The sequence below is a fragment of the Nomascus leucogenys genome, chromosome 9 (genome assembly GCF_006542625.1).
Source record: "Nomascus leucogenys isolate Asia chromosome 9, Asia_NLE_v1, whole genome shotgun sequence".
NCBI classification, from domain to species: Eukaryota; Metazoa; Chordata; class Mammalia; order Primates; family Hylobatidae; genus Nomascus; species Nomascus leucogenys.
The window spans coordinates 49,713,567-49,737,120 of record NC_044389.1 but is presented as its reverse complement, the minus strand read 5'-3'; the positions used below and the strand labels follow the sequence as shown (position 1 = coordinate 49,737,120).

Genomic DNA, 23,554 nt, shown 5'->3' with positions numbered 1-23,554 from the left:
AATACAAAAACTGAGGTGGGAGGATCCATGAGCCTGGGGAGGTTGAGGCTATAGTAAGCTGTGATCACACCACTGCACTCTAGCCTTGGTGAAAGAGTGAGACCCTGTCTCAAAACAAACAAACAAACAAACAAAAATTAATCTTGAATATAAACAGACTAAACACCCCCACTTAAACAGCACAGAGTGGCAAATTGGATTAAAAACAAAAAACAAGAAGACCCATCCATCTGTTCATTCAAGAGACCCATCTGACATGTAACAACACTCATAGGCTCAAAGTAAAGAGTTGGAGAAAGATCTATCACAAAAATGGAAAACAAAAAAGAGCAGAGGTCACTATAATTATAGCAGCTAAAACAGACTTTAAACCAACAACAGTAAAAAAGGACAAAGAAGGGCATTACATAATGATAAAGCTTCAATTCAACAAGAAGACTTAATTATCCTAAATATGTACGCACCCAAAATTGCAGCACCCAGATTCATATAACAAGCACTTCTAGACCTATGAAAAGACACAGACAGCCACACAATTACAGGGGGATACTTCAACACCCACTAACAGAGTTAGATCATCAAGGCACAAAAAAATTCTGGACTTAAATTTGACATTTGACCATTGGACCTAACAAACATCTATTGAATACTCCATCATCAACCACAGAATATACATTCTTCTCAACTGCACATGGAACATACAAGAAGATCAACCACATGCTAGGCCATAAAGCAAGTCTCAATAAATTTTAAAAAAATCAAAATCATACCAACCATACTCTTCAACCATAGTGGAATAAAAACAGAATTCAACACCAAAAGGAGCTCTCAAAACCAGACAATTACATGAAAATTAAACACCTTGCTCCTGAATGACTTTTCGGTAAACAACAAAATTAAGGCAGAAATCAAAGAATTTTTTCAAATAAATGAAAACAGAGATATAACAAAAGCTCCGAGATGCAGCAAGAACAGTACTAACAGGAAAGTTTATAGTGCTAAGCATCTACCTCGAATAGCTAGAAACATCTCAATTTAACAATCTAACATCAAACTTAAAGGAACTAGAAAAATAAGAACTGACTCAAAGTTACCAGAAGAAAATAAATAAAATCAAAGCAGAACTGAATGAAAGTGAGACCCAAAAATCTATACAAAGAACCCATGAAACCAAAAGTTGGTTCTTTGAAAGGATAGGCAAGAAAGACTACTGGCTAGATTAACAAAGAAGAAAACAAGATCCAAATAAAATCAGAAACAACAAAGGTGACATCACAACAGATCCCATAGAAATACAAAAGATTTTCAGGGACTATTATGAATACCTCTATGTACACAGAAACTAGAAAACCTAGAGAAAATGAATAAATTCCTGGAAACACACAACCTCCCAAGATTGAATCAGGAAGAAATTAAAACCTTGAACAGACTAATATTGACTTCTGAAATGGAATCAGTAATTTAAAAAAATAATAAACCTACCAACCAAAAAAAAGCCCTGGACCAGATGGATTCACAGCCAAATTCTGTCAGACATACAAAGAAGAGCTGGTACCAATTCTCTTGAAACTATTTTGAAAAACTAAGAAGGAAAGACTCCTCCCTAATTCATTCTACATAGCCAGCATCATGTTGATACCAGAACATGGCAAAGGCACAATTAAAAAAAAAAAAAAACTACAGGCCAATATCCCTGATGAATACAGATGCAAAAATCATTAACAAAATGCTAGCAGAACAAATCCAACGGTACATCAGAAAGTTAATTCACCATGATCAAGTTGGCTTCATCCTTGGAAAGCAAGATTTTTTTTTTTTTTTTTTTTTTTTTTTTTTGAGACAGAGTCTCGCTCTGTCACCCAGGCTGGAGTGCAGTGGCGCAATCTCGGCTCACTGCAAGCTCTGCCTCCCGGGTTCACGCCATTCCCCTGCCTCAGCCTCTCTGAGTAGCTGGGACTACAGGCGCCCGCCACCACGCCCGGCTAATTTTTTGTGTTTTTAGTAGAGACGGGGTTTCACCATGGTCTCGATCTCCTGACCTCGTGATCCGCCCGCCTCAGCCTCCCAAAGTGCTGGGATTACAAGCGTGAGCCACCGCGCCCGCCCGCAAGATTGTTTTAACATATGCAAACTAATAAATGTGATTCACCACAGATAGAATTAGAAACAAAAACCATATGATCATCTCAATAGATACAGAAGAAGCTTTCAATCCAACATCCCGGCCGGGCGCGGTGGCTTACCCCTGTAATCCCAGCACTTTGGGAGGCCGAGGCAGGCGAATCATGAAGACCATCCTGGCTAACACAGTGAAATCCCGTCTCTACTAAAAATACAAAAAATTAGCCGGGCATGCTGGCACGCACCTGTAGTCCCAGCTACTCAGGAGGCTGAGGCAGGAGAATTGCTTGCTTGAACCTGGGAGGCAGAGGTTGCGGTGAGCCGAGATCGCGCCACTGCACTCCAGCCTGGGCGACAGAGTGAGACTCCATCTCAGAAAAAACAAAAAAAAATCCAACATCCCTTCATGATAAAAACCCTGAAAGAGCAAGGCATCAAAGGGACATACCTCAAAATAATAAGAGCCATCTATGACAAACCCACAGCCAACATCATACTGAGTGGGCGGAAAGCATTCCTCTTTAGAACTGGAACAAGACAAGGATGCCCACTCTCATAATTCCTATTAAACATAGTACTGGGATTCTTAGCCAGAGCAATTGGGCAAGAGAAAGAAAGAAAAGGCATCCAAATAGGAAAGAAAGAAGTCAAACTATCTCTCTTCACTGATGATATGATTCTGTACCTAGAAAACCCTAGAGACTCCACCAAAAGGCTCCTGGAACTGATAAACGTCTTTAGTGAAATTTCAGAATACAAAATCAAGTACAAAAATCAGTAGCATTTCTATATACCAATAATGTTCAAGCCAAGAGTAAAATCAAGAATGCAGTCCCATCTACAATATCCACAAATTAAATAAAGTATCTATGAATATATATAACCAAGGAAGTAAAAGATCTCTATGAGAAAAACTACAAAACACTGCTAAAAGAAATCATAGATGACGCAAGAAATGGAAAAACATTCCACACTCTCAGATTGGAAGAATATTGTTTAAATAACCATACTACCCAAAGCAATTCCAGTGCTGATAGGAATTCAACACTATTCCTAACAAACTGCAAACATCATTTTTCACAGAACTATGAAAAACTATTCGAAAATTCACTTGGAAACAAAAAAGAACCTAAAGAGCCAAAGCAATTCTAAGCAAAAAGAACAAAGCTGAAGGCATCACATTACCCAACTTCAAACTATACTAACCAAAACAGCATGTTACTGGTATAAAAACAGACTCACAGACCAATGGAAAAGAATACAGAACCCAGAAACAAAGCCGCATGCCAATACCCATGTGATCTTTGACAAAGCTGACAAAAATAAGCAATGGGAAAAGCATTCCCTATTCAATAAATGGTGGTGGGATAGCTGGCTAGCCATATGCAGAAGAATGAAACTGGATCCCTACCTTTTACCATATACAAAAATTAACTCAAGGCAGATTAAAGATTGACATGTAGACCTCAAACTGTAAAACTCCTGGAAGAAAGCATAGGAAATAGCATTCAGGACACTGGATTTGGGAAAGAATTTATGACTAAGTCCTCAAAAGCAATCGTAACAAAAACAAAAATTGACAAAGTGAGGCCTAATTGAACTAAAAAGCTTCTACAAATTAACACAGGAACAGAAAACCAAATACCAGAGATTCTCACTTATAAGTGATAGCTAAACATTGAGTACTCATGGACATAAAGATGGCAACAATAGACACTGGTGACTACCAAAGAGAGAAGAGAAGGAGGGGAGCAAGGGTTGAAAAACTAATTATTGGGTACTATGCTCGGTACCTGGGTGATGGGATAAATCATACCATAAACCTTAGCATCATGCAATATACCCAGGTAACAAACCTACACTTGTACACCTTGAATCTAAAATAAAAGTTGAAAACAGAATATATTATAATAAGTCAAAATAACCCAAACTAGTAATAAACTCTACCAAAAGCTAAACATCCAGAGAAAAAGAAAATTGGACTTAAAATATGATTTTTTACAAACCAGAGTATCCACAATTTCTGAATTTATTGGTTTAACTGTACATGCTGTATGATTAAATAATTTAAATTTAAAGCTGTGGAAGTTTAAATTATTTTGAGCCTTGAAAGGAATGTGGCTACATAGGCTGAGTTGTGTAGCATGCAGCTACAACTTCTGCTTTCTCCTATAAATAAATAGGAAAGACCAAATGGCACCAGAGATAAGACCCCTCAAGACTATTACTTCTCTATATGGAATGTTACAGCAATCATCCTTGGCATGCAGCAATCAAACCACTATAACATGTGTACTGACCTTGGACAGAAAATGTTGTAACCCTGCTAAATGTCCCTGTCTCTGACTATATAAGTGAAACGTTAACTTCTCCCCTTTGGAGCACGAATTCTATTCCTTTGGAGTCTATATTTCCCTGGTGGTACTTTCAAAGCTTGTGCTCAGATAAACTCTATATTTAATCATATTTTCTGAATCTTATTATTTAAAGTTGACAACACATTCAACTACCCATGTGTCAAAGACTTGGTGTGGCCTTGGAATTAAAAAAATAATGTTTTTTCAAAAAATGAAAGAGTTGATTCAATTACATAGGAAAAATTTGGCTTAGGACAAATTAAGTCTCCTTCTCTAAACTTCTATAGAAACAAAACAACAATATTCTCCAACTTGCAGAGTTGTTTTTAAACTTAAGTATATAATAATGCATTTTAAAATACCTAGCACAATGCTTGACAAAATTCAGGTACTTAATATTAACTTGCTTCTTTCTCACTGACCTAGACAATGAAATGCATTTGGGGAAAAGTACATACAAAGAAATAAATAAGGAGTCCGTCCCAAGATGGCCGAATAGGAACAGCTCCAGTCTACAGCTCCCAGCATGATCAACACAGAAGATGGGTGATTTCTGCATTTCCAACGGAGGTACGTGGTTCATCTCACTGAAACTGGTTGGACAGTGGGTGCAACCCATGGAGAGCGAGCCGAAGCAGGGCGGGGCATCCCCTCACCCAGAAAGTGCAAGGGGTCAGGAGACTTCCCTTTCCTAGCCAAGGGAAGCCATGACACACTGTACCTGGAAAAAATGGGACACTGCAGCCCAAATACTACACTTTTCCCATGGTCTTAGCAACCAGCAGACCAGGAGATTCTCTCCTATGACCGGCTCAGTGGTCCCACACCCACAGAGCCTTGTTCACTGCTAGCGCAATAGTCTGAGATCAACCTGCGAGGCAGCAGCCTGGTGGAGGTGAGAGGTGACAGCGTGCTGGCAGCCCTCGCTCGCTCTCGGTGCCCCTCGGCCTCGGTGCCCACTCTGGCAGAGCTTGAGGAGCCCTTCAGCCCACTGCTGCACTGTGGGAGCCCCTCTCTGGGCTGGCCAACACTGGAGCCGGCTCCCTCTGCTTGTGGGGAGGTGTGGAGGGAGAGGCGTGGGTGGGAACCGGGGCTGCACATGGCACTCGTGGGCCAGCGTGAGTTCCGGGTGGGCGTGGGCTCCGCAGGACCCACACTCAGAGCAGCCCACCGGCACCAGCGCCACCAGCCCTGGGCAGTGAGGGTCTTAGCAACCAGGCCAACGGTTGCGGAGGGGGTGCCGGGTCCCCCAGCACTGCTTGCCCACCCCCGCCACACTCCAATTCTTGCTGGGCTTCAGCCACCTCCCTCCCCACAGAGCAGGGCTCAGGACCTGCAGCCTGTCATGCCCGAGTCCCCCTGCAGTGGGCTCCCACACAGCCCGAGCCTCCCCAATGGGCGCCGCCCCCTGCACCGCAGCACACAGTCCCATCAACCGCCCAAGGGTTGAGGAGCGCAGGCACACGGTGTGGGACTGGCGGGCAGCTCCGCCCACAGCCCTGGTGCGGGATCTGCTAGGCAAAGCCAGCTGGGCTCCTGAGTCAGGTGGGGACTTGGAGAACTTTTATGTCTAGCTGGAGGATTGTATATGCACCAATCAGCACTCTGTGTCTAGCTTGGGGTCTGTGGATGCACCAATCAGTGCTCTGTGTCTAGCTAATCTGGTGGGGACTTGGAGAACTTTTAGGTCTAGCTAGAGGATTGTAAATACACCAATCTGCACTCTGTGTCTAGCTCAGAGATTGTAAACGCACCAATCAGCACCCTGTCAAAACGGACCAATCAGCTCTCTGTAAAATGGACCAATCAGCAGGATGTGGGTGGGGCCAGATAAGGGAATAAAAGCAGGCTGCCCCAGCCAGCAGTGGCAACCCACTCGAGTCCCCTTCCACACTGTGGAAGCTTTGTTCTTTCACTCTTTGCAATAAATCTTGCTGCTGCTCACTCTGTGGGTCTGCACTGCATTTATGAGCTGTAACACTCACCACGAAGGTCTGCAGCTTCACTCCTGAGGCCAGCAAGACCACAAACCCACCAGAAGGAATGAACAACTCTAGACAGGAGGAACAAACAACTCCAGACGCACCGCCTTAAGAGCTGTAACACTCACCGCAAAGGTCTGCAACTTCATGCCTGAAGCCAGCGAGACCATGAGCCCGTCAGAAGGAAGAAACTCCGAACATGTCGAAACACCAGAAGGAACAAACTCCGGACACACCACCTATAAGAACTTGACACTCACCGCGAGGGTCCGTGGCTTCATTCTTGAAGTCAGCAAGACCAAGAACCCACCAATTCCGGACACAGGGGGAGGGGCATCCACCATTGCTGAGGCTTGAGTAGGTAAAAGAGGCGGCTGGGAAGCTCAAACTGGGTGGAACTCACCTCAGCTCAGCAAGGCCTAGTGCCTCTATAGACTCCACCTCTGTGGGCAGGGCATAGCTGAAAAAAAGGTAGCAGAAACTTCTGCAGACTTAAATGTCCCTGTCTGACAGCTCTGAAGAGGGCACTGGTTCTCCCAGCACACTGTCTGAGCTCTGAGAATGGACAGACTGCCTCCTCAAGTGGGTCTCTGAACCCCATGTAGCCAAACTGGGAGATACCTCCCAGCAGGGGCCAAAAGACACCTCATATAAGTGGGTGCCCCTCTGGGAAGAAGCTTCCAGAGGAAGGATCAGGCAGCAATATTTGCTGTTCTGCAATGCTTGCTGTTCTGCAGGCTCTGCTGGTGATACCAAGGCAAACAGGGGTTGGAGTGGAACCTCCAGCAAACTCCAACAGACCTGCAGCTGAGGGACCTGACTGTTAGAAGGAAAACTAACAAACAGAAAGGAATAGCATCAACATCAACAAAAAGGACATCCACATCAAAACCTCATCTGTAGGTCACCAACATCAAAGACCAAAGGTAGATAAAACCACAAAGATGGGGAGAAACCAGAGCAGAAAAGCTGAAAATTCTAAAAACCAAGCACCTCTTCTGCTACAAATTGCAGCTCCTAGCCAGCAACAGAACAAAGCTGGACAGAGAAGAGTTGGCAAAAGCAAGCTTCAAAAGTTCAATAATAACAAACTTCTCCAAGCTAAAGGAGCAGGTTGTAACCCAGTACAAGGAAGCTAAAAACTTTGAAAAAAGGTTAGATGAGCGGCTAACTAGAATAAACAGTGTAGAGAACACCTTAAATGACCTGATGAAGCTGAAAACCAAGGCATGAGATATTCGTGACACATGCACAAGCTTCAGTAGCCAATTCGATCAACTGGAAGAAAAGGTATCAGTGATTGAAGATCAAATTAAAGAAACAAACCGAGAAGACGAGATTAGAAAAAAAATAGTAAAAAGAAATGAACAAAGCCTCCAAGAAATATGGGACTATGTGAAAAGACCAAAACTATGTTTGATTGCTGTACTTGAAAGTGATGGGAGAATGGAACCAAGCTGGAAAACTCTACAGGATATTATCCAGGAGAACTTCCCCAATCTAGCAAGGAAGGCCAACATTCAAATTCAGGAAGTACACAGGACACCACAAACATATTCCTCGAGAAGAGCAACTCCGAGACACATGACTGTCAGATTCACCAAGGTTGAAATGAAGGAAAAAACGTTAAGGGTAGCCACAGAGAAAGGTCGCGTTACCCACAAAGGGAAGCCCATCAGACTAACAGTGGATCTCTCAGCAGAAATCCTACAAGCGAGAAGAGATTGGGGACCAATATTCAACATTCTTAAAGAATTTTCAACCCAGAATTTCATATCCAGCCAAACTAAGCTTCATAAGTGAACGAGAAATAAAATACTTTACAGACAAGGAAATGCTGAGAGATTTTGTCACCACCAGGCCAGCCTTACAAGAGCTCCTGAAGGAAGCACTAAACATGGAAAGGAACAACTGGTACCAGCCACTGCAAAAACATGCCAAATGGTAAAGACCATTGATGCTATGAAGAAACTGCTTCAATCAATGGGCAAAATAACCAACTAACAACACAATGACAGGATCAAATTCACACATAACAATATTACCCTTAAATGTAAATTGACTAAATGCTCCAATTAAAAGACACAGACTGGCAAATTGGATAAAGAGTCAAGACCCGGCTGGGCGCAGTGGCTCACGCTTGTAATCCCAGCACTTTTGGAGGCCAAGGCGGGTGGATCACGAGGTCAGGAGATCGAGACCATGGTGAAACCCCATCTCTACTAAAAATACAAAAAATTAGCCAGGCATGGTGGCGGGCACCTGTAGTCCCAGCTACTCAGAGAGGCTGAGGCAGGAGAATGGCGTGAACCCGGGAGGCAGAGCTTGCAGTGAGCCAAGATCACGCCACTGCACTCCAGCCAGGGCAAAAGAGTGAGATTCTGTCTCAAAAAAAAAAAAAAAAAAAAAGAGTCAAGACCCATCAGTGTGCTGTATTCAGAAGACACATCACACGTGCAAAGACACACATAGGCTCAAAATAAAGGGATGGAGGAAGATCCACCAAGCAAATGCAAAGCAAAAAAAAAAAACAGGGGTTGCATTCCTAGTCTCTGATAAAACAGACTTTAAACCAACAAAGATCAAAAGAGACAATGAAGGCCATTTCATAATGGTAAAGGGATCAATTCAACAAGAAGAGCTAACCATCCTAAATAAATATGCACCCAATACAGGAGCACCCAGATTCATAAAGCAAGTCCTTAGAGACCTACAAAGAGACTTAGACTCCCACACGATACTAATGGGTGACTTTAGAACCCCACTGCCAATATTAGATAAACGAGACAGAAGGTTAACAAGGATATCCAGGACTAGAACTCAACTCTGCACCAAGCTGACCTAAGACATCGACAGAATTCTCTAACCGAAATCAATGGAATATACATTCTTCTCAGCACCACATAGCACTTATTCTAAAATTGACCACATAATTGGAAGTAAAACACAACTCAGCAAATGTAAAAGAACAGAAATCACAACAAACTGTCTCTCAGACCGCAATGCAATCAAATTAGAACTCAGGATTAAAAAACTCACTCAAAACTGCACTACTACACGGAAACTGAACAAGCTTCTCCTGAATGACTACTGGGTACATAATGAAATGAAGGCAGAAATAAAGATGTTCTTTGAAACCAATGAGAACAAAGACACAACGTACCAGAATCTCTGGGACACATTTAAACCAGTGTGTAGAGGGAAATGTATAGCACTAAATGCCCACAAGAGAAAGCAGGGAAGATCTCAAATTGACACCCTAACATCACAATTAAAAGAACTAGAGAAGCAAGAGCAAACACATTCAAAAGCTAGCAGAAGGCAAGAAATAACTCAGATCAGAGCAGAACTGAAGGAGACACAGACACAAAAAAAAACCTTCAAAAAATCAATGAATCCAGGAGCTATTTTTTGAAAAGATCAACAAAATTGATAGACCGCTAGAAAGACTAATAAAGAAGAAAAGAGAGAAGAATCAGATAGATGCAACAAAAAATGATAAAGGGGATATCACCACTGATCTGACAGAAATACAAACTACCATCAGAGAATACTACAAACACCTCTATGCAAGTAAACTAGAAAATCTAGAAGAAATGGATAAATTCCAGGAAACATACACCCTCCCAAGACTAAACCAGGAAGAAGTTGAATCTCTGAATAGACCAATAACAGGCTCTGAAATTGAGGCAATAATTAATAGCCTACCAATCAAAAAAAAAGTCCAGGACCAGAAGGATTCACATCTGAATTCTACCAGAGGTACAAAGAGGAGCTGGTATCATTCCTTCTGAAACTATTCCAATTGATAGAAAAAGAGGGAATCCTCCCTAACTCATTTTATGAGGCCAGCATCATCCTGATACCAAAGCCTGGCAGAGACACAACAAAAAAAGAGAATTTTAGACCAATATCTCTGATGAACATTGATGCAAAAATCCTCAATCAAATACTGGCAAACAGAATCCAGCAGCACATCAAAAAGCTTATCCACCACGATCAAGTAGGCTTCATCCCTGGGATGCAAGGCTGGTTCAACATATGCAAATCAATAAACATAATCCATCACATAAACAGAACCGATGACAAAAACCACATGATTATCTCAATAGATGCAGAAAACGCCTTTGACAAAATTCAACTGCCCTTCATGCCAAAAACTGTCAATAAACTAGGTATTGATGGAATGTATCTCAAAATAATAAGAGCTATTTATGACAAACCCACAGCCAATATCATAACAAATGGGCAAAAACTGGAAGCACTGCCTTTGAAAACTGGCACGAGACAAGGATGCCCTCTCTCACCACTCCTATTCAACATAGTGTTGGAAGTTCTGGCCAGGGCAATCAGGCAGGAGAAAGAAATAAAGTGTATTCAGTTAGGAAGAGAGGAAGTCAAATTGTCCTGGTTTGCAGATGACATGATTGTATATTTAGAAAACCCCATCATCTCAGCCCAAAATCTCCTTAAGCTGATAAGCAACTTCAGCAAAGTCTCAGGATACAAAGTCAATGTGCAAAAATCACAAGCATTTCTATGCACCAATAACAGACAAACAGAGAGCCAAATCATGAGTGAACCCCCATTTACAACTGCTACAAAGAGAATAAAATACCTAGGAATCCAACTTACAAGGGATGCGAAGGACCTCTTCAAGAAGAACTTCAAACCACTGCTCAATGAAATAAAAGAGGACACAAACAAATGGAAGAACATTCCATGCTCATGGGTTGTAAGAATCAATATCATGAAAATGGCCATACTGCCCAAGGTAATTTATAGATTTAATGCCATCCCCATCAAGCTACCAATGACTTTCTTCACAGAATTGGAAAAAACTACTTTAAAGTTCATATGGAACCAGAAAAAGAGCTCGCATTGCCAAGACAATCCTAAGCAAACAGAACGAAGCTGGAGACATCACACTACCTGACTTCAAACTATATTACAAAGCTACAGTAACCAAAACAGCATGGTACTGGTACCAAAACAGATATATAGACCAATGGAACAGAACAGAGGCCTCAGAAGTAACACCACACATCTACAATCATCTGACCTTTGACAAACCTGACAAAAACAAGAAATGGGGAAAGGATTCCCTATTTAATAAATGGTGCTGGGATAAGTGGCTAGCCATATGTAGAAAGCTGAAACTGGATCCCTTCCTTACACCTTATACAAAAATTAATTCAAGATGGATTAAAGACTCAAATGTTAGGCCTAAAACCATAAAAACCATAAAAACTGGAAGAAAACCTACGCAATACCATTCAGGACATAGGCACAGGCAAAGACTTCATGACTAAAATACCAAAAGCAATGGGAACAAAAGCCAAAATAGAGAAATGGAATCTAATTAGACTAAAGAGCTTCTGCACAGCAAAAGAAACTACCATCAGAGTGAACAGGCAACCTACAGAATGGGAGAACATTTTTGCAATCTACCCATCTGACAAAGGGTTAATATCCAGAATCTACAAAGAACTTAAACAAATTTACAATAAAAAAAAAAAACCATCAAAAAGTGGGCAAAGGATATGAACAGACACTTCTCAAAAGAAGACATTTATGCAGCCAACAGACACATGAAAAAATGCTCATTATCACTTGTCAAGAGAAATGCAAATCAAAGCCACAATGAGATAACATCTCACACCAGTTAGAATGGCGATCATTAAAAAATCATCAAACAATAGCTGCTGGAGAGGATGTGGAGAAATAAGAACGCTTTTACACTGTTGGTGGGAGTGTAAATTAGTTCAACCATTGTGGAAGACAGTGTGGAGATTCCTCAGGGATCTAGAACTAGAAATACCATTTGACCCAGCAATCCCATTACTGGGTATATACCCAAAGGATTATAAATCATGCTGCTATAAAGACACATGCACGTGTATGTTTATTGCGGCACTATTCACAATAGCAAAGACTTGGAACCAATCTAAATGTCCATTAATTTTCGAGTGGATTAAGAAAATGTGGCACATATACACCATGGAATACTATGCATCCATAAAAAAGGGTGAGTTCATGTCCTTTTCAGGGACATGGATGAAGCTGGAAACCATCATTCTCAGCAAACTATCACAAGGACAGAAAACCATACACCACATGTTCTCACTCATAGGTGGGAATTGAACAATGAGAAGAACACTTGGACACAGGGCAGGGAACATCGCACACCAGGGCCTGTGAGAGGATGGGGGGCTCAGGGAGGGACACAATTAGGAGAAATACCTAATGTAAATGACGAGTTGATGGGTGCAGCAAACCAACATGGCACATGTATACCTATGTAACAAACCTGCAGGTTGTGCACGTGTACCCTAGAACTCTAAGTATAATAAAAAAAAGTTTAAAAAATAAATAAGATTTATATTTATACATGTTCATATGTATAGAATATAAAAACCAATCAACAATAGTAGACAATGACTTAAGTACAAAAATGAAGTAGATAAGGCTTTTCATGGATTTATATCATCATTTTTATACTTGGCCTCAAATCTTTTTTTTTTTTTTTTTTTTTTTTTTTTGTGAGAGAGTTTCACTCTTGTTGCCCAGGCTGGAGTGCAGTGGCGCAATCTCTGCTCACTATAACCTCTGCCTCCTGGGTTCAAGCGATTCTTCTCCCTCAGCCTCCCAAGTAGCTGAGATTACAGGTGTACACCACCACGCCTAGCTAATTCTGTATTTTTAGTAGAGGCAGGGTTTTATCACGTTGGTCAGGCTGGTCTCGAACTCCTGACCTCAGGTGATCCACCTGTCTCCGCCTCCCAAAGCGCTGGGATTACAGGCATGAGCCACCACCACCCCCAGCCTTGGCTTCAAATCTAACGTTACAACTTATTCAATCATTTATTGATTGCTGTACTCAGTTCACTAGTACATCTTAAAAGTATCAGAGTACATCTCCTACTCTCAAAGAATTTACAGTCTAGTGGAGGAAGGAGACATGTAAACAATTATAGTATAGTGTTCTGGCATTTTAATAGAAGTTGTAAAATGAAGAGTAGTTCAGTGAGGATGGAGGACAATATAGGGGAGAGAAGCTTTGTAGAGGTTCCAAAGTAAGAGACAACTTTCTTTCCTAGAAGTGAGAACCCTACCTTAAGCTAGCTTAAGAAGGAAGTCATGTTTTTATTTAAGCCCAATGTCTATTTATTTTTAATAACAGATAACTTTCACGATTGAAAATTCAAAGTACTCAAACTGGTATTTGTAGTAAGACATCTCCCTCCTGCCTCCATCCTCATTCATTTGACTAACTTCTCATTGTGTCTCCAGTCACCCAGCACTCCACTACAGAGGCAGCTAATGCTATCAGTGTAACAGGTAGCTAATGTCATCAGTGTCTTAAACATTCTCCAGATATATTTAATGTGTCATAAGCAAATGTGAATATAGTTCCCCCTTTTTTTACAAATGTTTTTACTAAACCAATGACAGTGTTCGAAATATTCCAGAGTCTAGAGATCCCCATGCTCTCTTCCGGCTTCACCCTCTCTGTCTTAGTCAAGTAGCCTCATTTCACTCACCGATCCTGCCCTGGCAGCATCCATCACCATGTGTTCATTCAACAAATATCTCTTGAATGCCAGGAGTGCCTGGCAATGGGGACACAGCAGCGAATAAATCAGATAAATATCCCTGCTCTCGTGGAACTCCCTAGTGGAGAGTTCTCTCCATAGCTCTCTAGCAAAGGAAGAGACCAAAATACAACATAAATATTAATATATTAGAAAGTGGTAAGTGCTATGGAGGAAAAAAAAATAAATAGGGAAGGGGACATGAAGTGCTAAGATGGACAGGAAAGGCCTCACTAAGAAGGAAAAAGGGAAATGGAGCCAAGTGTATATCTGCAAGAATAATGATCTGGGTCAAGGGAACTTTAAGAGCCAAAGCCCTGAGGCAGGACCCAGCACGTCCAATTGGAAGAACAGCAACGAAGCTTATGTGGCTGGAAAGAAGAAAAGAAGAGACACAGTCAGAGGTGACCAGGAAGCCAGATGGCACATAATATTGTAGGCCATTGTGAGGTCTTGACTTTCACCAGGAGGCATACAGAGAGCAATGGGAGCGGCAGATACTGAACCCAACAGAACCAGCAGCACTGCAGGTGCAGGGTTAGCGCAGAGCCAGGAGCGCCAAGCGCAGATGTAGTAAATGAAAGTAGGGCATCAGGTGAAGGTTGTTTAAGGACCTAAAAATGGTTAGAGATAGTGGAGCCGGGCGAGGCACAGAATAAAAACCCATTTCAACAGGAGGAAAACATAAAAGCAGAAAAGATTCTGCCTGCTTCTTGTTGAAATATTCTACATAATCCAGAGAACAACAGACAAGGACTGGAAGGCCATGTTAAAATGCATTTTAAGTTCTCAATTTCTCATTTGCATTGGCAGTAACTTCAATTGCTATAATTATAAACAGCCTTTTATAAAAATTATCTTAGCAAATAAATTTTGACTATCAAAGCTTATTGCTTTTTAAAGACTTTTCCATTGCAGGCACATTTGTTGCCAAGCACTCACTTGTTTTGCCTTTTAGTACTAACATTTTTATCCTTACTCTCATTTCATTGAGAAGTTTCTGGTAGGTTTGGTCGAACGTAGTAGTTATTATTGTTTTGATAGACATACAAATTATGCTAGGAAAGCTGTGATTTATTTCAATTCTTCTTTTGCAGATAAATTAATCAACATAATTCCCTCAGTCTTCCAAGCAATTGAAAAAAACTACCATTTTTCTCCCAGTTATTGCTTTAGACCTCTATTTGTTTATAATTTTCTCAACACCTATCGCTTTATCTTTTACAACCTGACTTCCGGTTTCACTATTTCACCAAACTTGCTATCTCTAAAGCTTTCTTCTTTATTTATATCCCTCTAGACTCATCTTGGACACTTATGACCATACCCTTTTTTTTTTTTTTGAGACAGGGTCTCACTCTATCACCCAGGCTGGAGTGCCATGGCCCAATCTCAACTCACTGCAACCTCCACCTCCCAGATTCAAGTGATTCTTCTGCCTTAGCCTCCTGAGTAGCTGGCATTACAGGCATGCGCCACCATGCCTGGCTAATTTTTGTATTTTTTTTTTTTTAAGTAGAGATGGGGTTTCACCATGTTAACCAGGCTGGTCTCTAACTCCTGACCTCAAGTGATCCACCAACCTGGGCCTCCCAAAATGCTGGGATTACAGGTGTGATTTTTGAATGGCACTCAAAGCTCATAATCTATGGTAACACTCACTCATAGTCTAATGAGAAGAAAAAGACAACTAATGAAGGCGAAGACCATGGAGACGAAATATGTATACGTGAACATAGCCTAAGTGAGAAGCAGAGCTGAGTCACTGCAGGGGCTCGGTTAGGAACGATTTTTATTTTAAACCCAAGAAAAGCCTTAGGAGTCATTTAGGCCAATGCCCTCATTTTATGAGATGAAATAATGAGGTGTAAAAAATGTGTCATGAAGACTTTGTCTGCAAGTGATGGAAAACAGCAACTAAATTTGGCTTAAACAATAGGAAATATATTCTCCCGTACAACATAACGTCCAAACATCATGCATCAAGGAGCTTATAGCTGCTTCTCTCTGCAGTTCTCTTGGCAAGGCCACCTTCCACGTGTTAGCATTAACTTCCAGATGTGAGCAAGATAGCTGCAGCAGTTATCAGACTCAATATGTCTGACATACTGGTCACATCTGGAAGAATATTTCTATTGAGTCTCTTGTCAGTAGCAAAGAAACCTGACCAAGAAGCCCTAAGACTTTCTCTCTTGTCACTCGCCCATTTCTAAAGCATCACTGCCAAGGGAAATGAGATTCCAAGATTGGCTTAGCCTTGGTCTAAGCTTGTAATAGAATCAGTGCTGGAGAGTCAAGGTTAAATAAAGTGACTATAACCAAAACATTACTTATAGGACTGAGATACTTTTATACCTATGTTTGTTCTACTACACTTTTAAAAATTTGCTTCTTTACCTGCTGTCCAATGATGGACTCTTCTTTCTTTTTGCAAACTCCTCTGGGGAGCTTACTTTTTTTTTTTGTAATTACCTTAGGTTTCTGTGGAAGTGGCATAGGGTAATGGTAAACACTAGTTTTAGAGCCAGGCTGTCTGGGTTCAAGTATAGGCCTCCACCACGTCTAACTGTATGCGCTACCTTAGGCATGTTATTTAACTTCCTTCCTCTTCTATAAAGGAGGATGCAATAGAATCCACCTCGTAGAGATATTGTGAGAAGTACATAAGTTAATACATATTAAGTGCTCAGAATGATGCCTGTTATACAAAAAGTCCTCTGAAAGTGTGTGCTATTATTAAGGGGCATCTACTATTTTTGCATGTCCAGCATCTGTTCCCCCATCTTCTGATAAGTGTTTCCATTTTCCTTTGAAGAACCACCCCTCTGCCATGCCATATGATATTAGCATAATTCTAGTCAGTATAAAGAGCTCCCAACCCACACTGGCCAAAATGTGGCATAAAGGCCAAGAAAAGTCAATCTTACCATTTCCCCAAGAATCTGAATCTTAAGCAGAAGGACTCAAAGAAAACAGTTAAAATTCAGTCTCTCTAATGTCAATGCCTTAAAGAGGCTTTTCCTGAGCCTCTGCTTCCTACATTCCTAGAACTATTTTGTCCTTTCAAAAATGTGATCAATAATCCTTCCTTTCATTCTTTTAGCTACCCAATACCCTTTAATAACCCTTTATTGCTTACATTAGCCAAAATTGATTTCCATTGTTTGTATAATCACTATGTTGAAAACACAGGACTCCCAAATTAACTCAAAGCGTAACTTTATTTTTGTCTCTCATCTCTTTAAATCTATTCAAGAGCCTAGCTCTTCTCTGGACCCTTCACATAGATAGCATAGAAGTTAAGACAGTGGCTCGAAAGTCAAACCCTTTTTTCTTTTTTCCTGAGATGGAGTCTCATTCTGTTGCCCAGGCTGGAGTGCTATGGCATGATCTCGGCTCACTGCAACCTCCACCTCCCAGGTTCAAGATATTCTCCTGCCTCAGCCTCCCGAGTAGCTGGGATTACAGGCACCCGCCACCACGCCCAGCTAATTTTTGTATTTTTAGTAGAGACAGGGTTTCACCACGTTGGCCATGTTGGTCTCAAACTCCTGACCTCAGGTGATCCACCAGCCTCAGCCTCCCAAAGTGCTGGGATTACAGGCATGAGCCATTGTACCTGGCCTAAAGTCAAACATTCTAGACTCATTTCTAGCTCTACCTCCCACTAACTCTGTTACTTAAAGTCTCTTTGCCTCAGTTTCCTTACCTATAAAATAGGGGAATAACAACATCTACCTCATTAGGATACTGTAAAACTTAATTTCCCAAATGTAAAATACTTGGAAGTGTACCTAGCTCATCATAACTCCCAAAAAATGTGAACAGAGTAGATGACAGAAGTGGTCCAATGAGGTCATCTCTCATTGACGTCAGGCCCTGACCATTTTTTGTTTCTATACTTTGGTTCACATCAACCCCCTCCTCTTTTCTAAGTCATTCAAGACATAATTAAAGCAGTGCCACTGCCTCAAGGTCTACATTGATCTACAAAGACTACAGTAACCTGATACTTTACTTGTAGAAATTATACTCCATAGCAGATACATTAATCTTAACTTCATATCATTTCTATTGTTTTCAAATTATGCTCGGGTATAAATCATAACTCCCCAACAAAAAGAGTGTTCGAAGAATAATATATATAGTATTTTATGTCGTTCTTGTTAGTTAACCTAGAGTAAGGCTCACAGTTAAGTCCTTAATAATTAACTTCTGAATGGCTCTCTGAACAGCTAAATGTGTTTCCAATCACATCACTTCTGGGTTTGTAGAGCTGCAAGCCTTTAGGCCTATGCTTTTATTGTATGTGTAAACATACAAAATAGACAAAAGTATAGAACTTCCCATTTTCTTCCCACATTGACCCACAAACATTGGGTATCCAATAAGTATTCTTAACTATCTACAAAAAGGCTAAAAACTTCAGGAGCTACATATACTAATTATATTAATAAATATGGGAGGAAATTCCAAATGCATCTGCTACAGTGAAGATTTAACACTATAATACTGAAAGATCCTGTTTTATTTAAAAATATAAAACATGAAAATAAGAAACAGATACACTTACATACTTTTTCCCCTTCTAATACTTTCATTTTTTCAACTAAGACTAATTCCCAAGAGAATTGTTAATAAAGGACAAAGTTGAGAAAGTGACTACCAAATATTTTTATTGTCATTTCTGGAGAAATTTTCATTTTTTAAACTCTGCATAACTTAATGTACATAATCTTCTCTGATTCCTCTAAGCATGTGAAAAAAATATACTTAGAAATAAAAACTTCTGTTGATATCCACAGGCATATCATCTAATATAAAAAGATGGGATAGTTTCATTGCTGTTTGAGTTGCTTTTTAGTGATGTGAAAAAGTCAGCTAGAAAAAAGAAACTGAGGAAGACTAGACTCAATTCCATGTGAAACTATCTGTGAAATGGAGATACATAAACTGACTCACTTAACCAATCCTGGGAACAAGCTTATATTACATGTAAATGACACTTCTATAAAATTCCATACTTTCTGGATTATTGTTATGTTTAGTGGATATGGTTATTTCAAAATTAAGAAAAAATGCTTTTTGCTAAATGCTACCCACTGTGAAATTTTCAACCAGACCAACTCTTCATTGCTTTTTTCCTATGGGAATACTCAATTTAGGAGAAAAAGAAACGGGAAGATAGAGAAAGATAAGAGGACAAAAACTACATATCTTACTTGGATTGTGAAAGACAGCCTGGTGCAACCACATTATAATTTTCTTCCTCAGTTTGGAGTGCAGTGAGCTCTATCATGTTAACCATCACATCGTTTGTGTGGCCTGGGAGCTGGGGAAGTGCTGAAATGATCTTCTCTACTAAGTTGTCCCCATGATGTCCAACTGCTCCTGTTTAAGCAGACAAGAAAATGTAAATTCATAAAACGGGAAGAAAAAGCAAGCTGGATAAATGTTTTATCACACGCCTTCTATCAAAAATAACGTACATTTTTAGTTTCTGTTCGACAAAACTCGCATTTTGCCCTTCATACAGCTAATCACATTCACAATCACCTAGTCAACATGTACCTCACAGGTTGTAATTAATGCTCCATGAGGGCAGAACTCATTTCTGCTGTGGCTAGTACTGTATCCCTAGCACCTAGTGTGTCCGGAATTGGTGAGTTCTTGGTCTTGCTGACTTCAAGAATGAAGCCACGGACCCTCACGGTGAGTGTTAGTTCTTAAAGATGGTGTGTTCGCAGTTTGTTCCTTCTGATGTTCGGACATGTTCAGTTTCTTCCTTCTGGTGGGTTCGTGGTCTCGCTGGCTTCAGCAGTGAAGCTGCAGACCTTCGCGGTGAGTGTTACAGCTCTTAAGGCGGCGCATCTGGAGTTGTTGGTTCCTCCCGACTGGAGTTGTTCATCCCTCCCAGTGGGTTGGTGGTCTCACTGGCCTCAGGAGTGAAGCTGCAGACCTTCACGGTGGGTCTTACAATTCATAAAGGCGTGCACGGACCCAAAGAGTTAGCAGCAGCAATATTTATTGCAGAAGAGAAAGAACAAAGCTTCCACCATGTGGAAGGGGACCCAAACGGGTTGCCCGGGCTGGCTCAGCAGCCTGCTTTTATTCCCTTATCTGACCCCACCCACATCCTGCTGAGTGGTCCATTTTACAGAGAGCTGATTGGTCCATTTTACAAAGAGCTGATTGGTCCATTTTCACAGGGTGCTGATTGGTGCGTTTACAAACGTGAGCTAGACAAAGAGTGCTGATTGGTGCATTTACAATCCTTTAGCTAGACACAAAGTTTTCCAAGTCCCCACTAGATTAGCTAGACACAGAGCACTGATTGGTGTGTTTACAAACCTTGAGTTAGACACAGGGTGCTGATTGGTGCATTTACAATCCTTTAGCTAGACACAACTTTCTTCAAGTCCCCACTAGATTAGCTAGACACAGAGCACTGATTGGTGCATTTACTAACTTTGAGCTAGACACAGGGTGCTGATTGGTGCATTTACAAACTTTGAGCTAGACACAAAGTGCTGATTGGTGCATTTACAATCCTCTAGCTCCAAGTCCCCACCAGAGTCAAGAGCCCAGCTGGCTTCGCCTAGTGGATCGCGCACCAGGGCCACGGGTGGAGCTGCCCACCAGTCCTGCACCGCATGCCCGCACTCCTTGGCGCTTGGGCCATCGATGGGACCAGGCGCACGGAGCAGGGGACAGTGCCCATTGGGGAGGCTCAGGCCCCATGGGAGCCCACAGGGGGAAGGGGCAGTGCTCGGCCATGGCGGGCTGCAGGTCCCAAGCCCTGCCCCGTGGAGAGGCGGCTGAGGCCTGGCAAGAATTCAGTCATGGTGTGGGTGGTCTGGGAGTGCTGGGGGACCCAGCGCACCCTCCACAGCTGCTGGCCTGGGTGCTAAGCCCCTCACTGCCTGGACCAGCCGGCCGCTCTGAGTGAGGGGCGCGTGAAGCCCACGCCCACCTGGAATTCGCACTGGCCTGCAAGTGCCGGGCAGGCCCGGTTCCTGCCCACGCCTCTCCCTCCACACCTCCTGGCAAGCCAAGTGAGCTGGCTCTGGCCTCAACCAGCCCAGAGAGGGGCTCCCACAGTGCAGCGGTGGGCTAAAGGGCTCCTCAAGTGTGGCCAGAGCAGACACTGAGGCCGAGGACGCACTGAGAGCAAGCCAGAGCTGCTAACACTTTGTCACCTCTCACTAGCACAGTGCCTACATATAGTAGGCATCAATAAGCATTTGCTGAATGAATGAATGAATAAATAAATAAATAATCTGCATCTAGTCAGTCAGGTAAATAGTGTCGTAAGATGATACTATCCTGAAATTTTAAAGCTGAATTTTTTTATATTCTATTCTTTTTTTTTTTCGTTTTTTTTTTTCTTTTTTTTTTTTTTAAAGAGGCAGAATCTCACTCTGTTGCCCAAGCTGGAGTGCAATCATAGCTCACTGCAGCCTTGAACTCTGAGCTCAAGCAACTCTCCCACCTTTGTTTCCCAGATAGTTGAAACTATTCCTAGGATTTGAGATCCTAAATTAAGCCAATTGCTTCAAGGATTTGAGATCCCAAGTTAAGCCAATTGCTTCAAGGGCTGAACTTTTCAAGTTACCAGGACCAGAAAATACCAATTCTGTATGATCCTGTGGATTATATGTGTGTTAGTGTCATTATCATAAGGCATGTAACATCTTCACTTGTCTTTAAGTCTTATATGGAATAAAATGAGAAGCAAGAATTGAGAAGTCTTCATAAGAGCTCAATCCATATATTCCGTTAGTTCTGTCCCTCTGGAGAATCCTGACTAATATGCTTATGAAATGAACAGAGATCATTTATACCATTTTTAACACTGCCTTGAGTAACCAGAATTGTAGTGATCTTGCAGGATCAGGCAGAGGGAACCTTTCACTTACTCTACTTCATTTTTTTCTCTAGCTGTTCTAGAAGATAGACATGTTAACTTATTTTACCCTCTCAATTACCCTCTGAGGTCCTTATTTTACAGATCAGGAAACTGAGAGGCAGAAGTTAGGCAACTTGCCCAAGGACTTTTGACTAGGAAAGGGCAGAGCTAAGATTACTATAACTAAGCTCTTGTAATCTCTTTAGTAACAGTAGCTACCATATATTGAGGATCTACCTCAATCCCCATACTTTTTACATAAATGATCCTATATAACATAAATTTGATCATATCACATCACAGCTCGAAACTCTCCAACTGATTCCCATTATACTTTGGCTATTATTCTAAATCCTTATTTTAACCTACAAAGCATTCCCTCTACCTACCCCTCCAACTGATCTCCTATCAGTGTTCCCTCTTGCTCACAACACTTTAGCCAAACTGGCCTCCTACTGGTCCTCAAGCATGACACACATGCTCCCACCTTAGGCCAATTGCACTTGCCATTCCCTGAGTCTTATATGTTCTATCATTAGGTAGCCACATGGCATGCTTCCTCCCTTCTTTCAGCCTCTGCTCAAATGTCACATCCTCTCAAAACTTACTGTCTTAAAACCAAATGTATTAATCTCAACTATTTCTTTTTTTTTTTTTGAGACGGAGTCTCACTCTCTCACCCAGGCTGGAGTGCAGTGGCGCAATCTCGGCTCACTGCAAGCTCCGCCTCCCGGGTTCACGCCATTCTCCTGCCTCAGCCTCTCCGAGTAGCTGGGACTACAGGTGCCCGCCACCACGCCCAGCTAATTTTTTTGTATTTTTAGTAGAGACAGGGTTTCACTGTGGTCTCGATCTCCTGACCTCGTGATCCGCCTGCCTCGGCCTCCCAAAGTGCTGGGATTACAAGCATGAGCCACCGCGCCCGGCCAATCTCAACTATTTCTATGCATCCAGGAATTCAGAGTGGCTTAACTGGGTCTGACTCAGAGACTCTCATAAAATTGCAGTCAATATGTCAGCTGGGGCTGCAGTCATCTGAATGCTTGACTGGGCAGGAGGATCCATTTCTCAGATAGCTCACTCCCAAAGCTATTGACAGGAGGCCTCAGTTCCTCATTGGCTGTTGGAAGGAATCCGATTTCCTCACTACATGGGCCTCCCATAGGGCTGCTTGAGTCTCTTCATGGTAGCTAACTTCCCTCAGAGCCAGTGATCCAAAAGAACAAAGCAAGGAAAAAGACGCAATGCCTTTTGGGACCTGGTCTTGAAAATTACACTCCTGCATTTCTGCCATATGCTATTTTAGGGAGAAGGGGATAAGTGAGTCACTAAACCTAGCCCACACTCAAGGGGAGGGGAATTTAAACTGTATTTCTTGAAGGAAGAGGTATCAAAGAATTTGTAGACACACATATAGAGAGAGAGACAAGGTCTTGCTCTGTTGCCCAGGCAGGAGTACAGTGGCTCAATCATGGCTCACTGCAGCCTAGATTTCCCAGACTCAGGTGATCCTCCCACCTCAGCCTCCTGAAGAGCTGGCACTACAGCATGGAACACCATGCCCAGCTAATTTTTTGTATTTTTTGTAGA

General features: G+C 41.8%; 1 protein-coding gene across 1 annotated transcript in view; it reads right to left on the bottom strand.

Annotated features, from left to right (window-relative positions):
* SCFD2 (sec1 family domain containing 2) overlaps window positions 1-23,554 on the bottom strand; it is a 527,816-nt gene that overhangs the window by 482,542 nt on the left and 21,720 nt on the right. Inside the window, exon 2 of the mRNA XM_003268376.4 lies at window positions 19,278-19,446. Coding sequence (XP_003268424.1) covers window positions 19,278-19,446 — 169 coding nt within the window. The remainder of the gene's footprint in view (window positions 1-19,277; window positions 19,447-23,554) is intronic.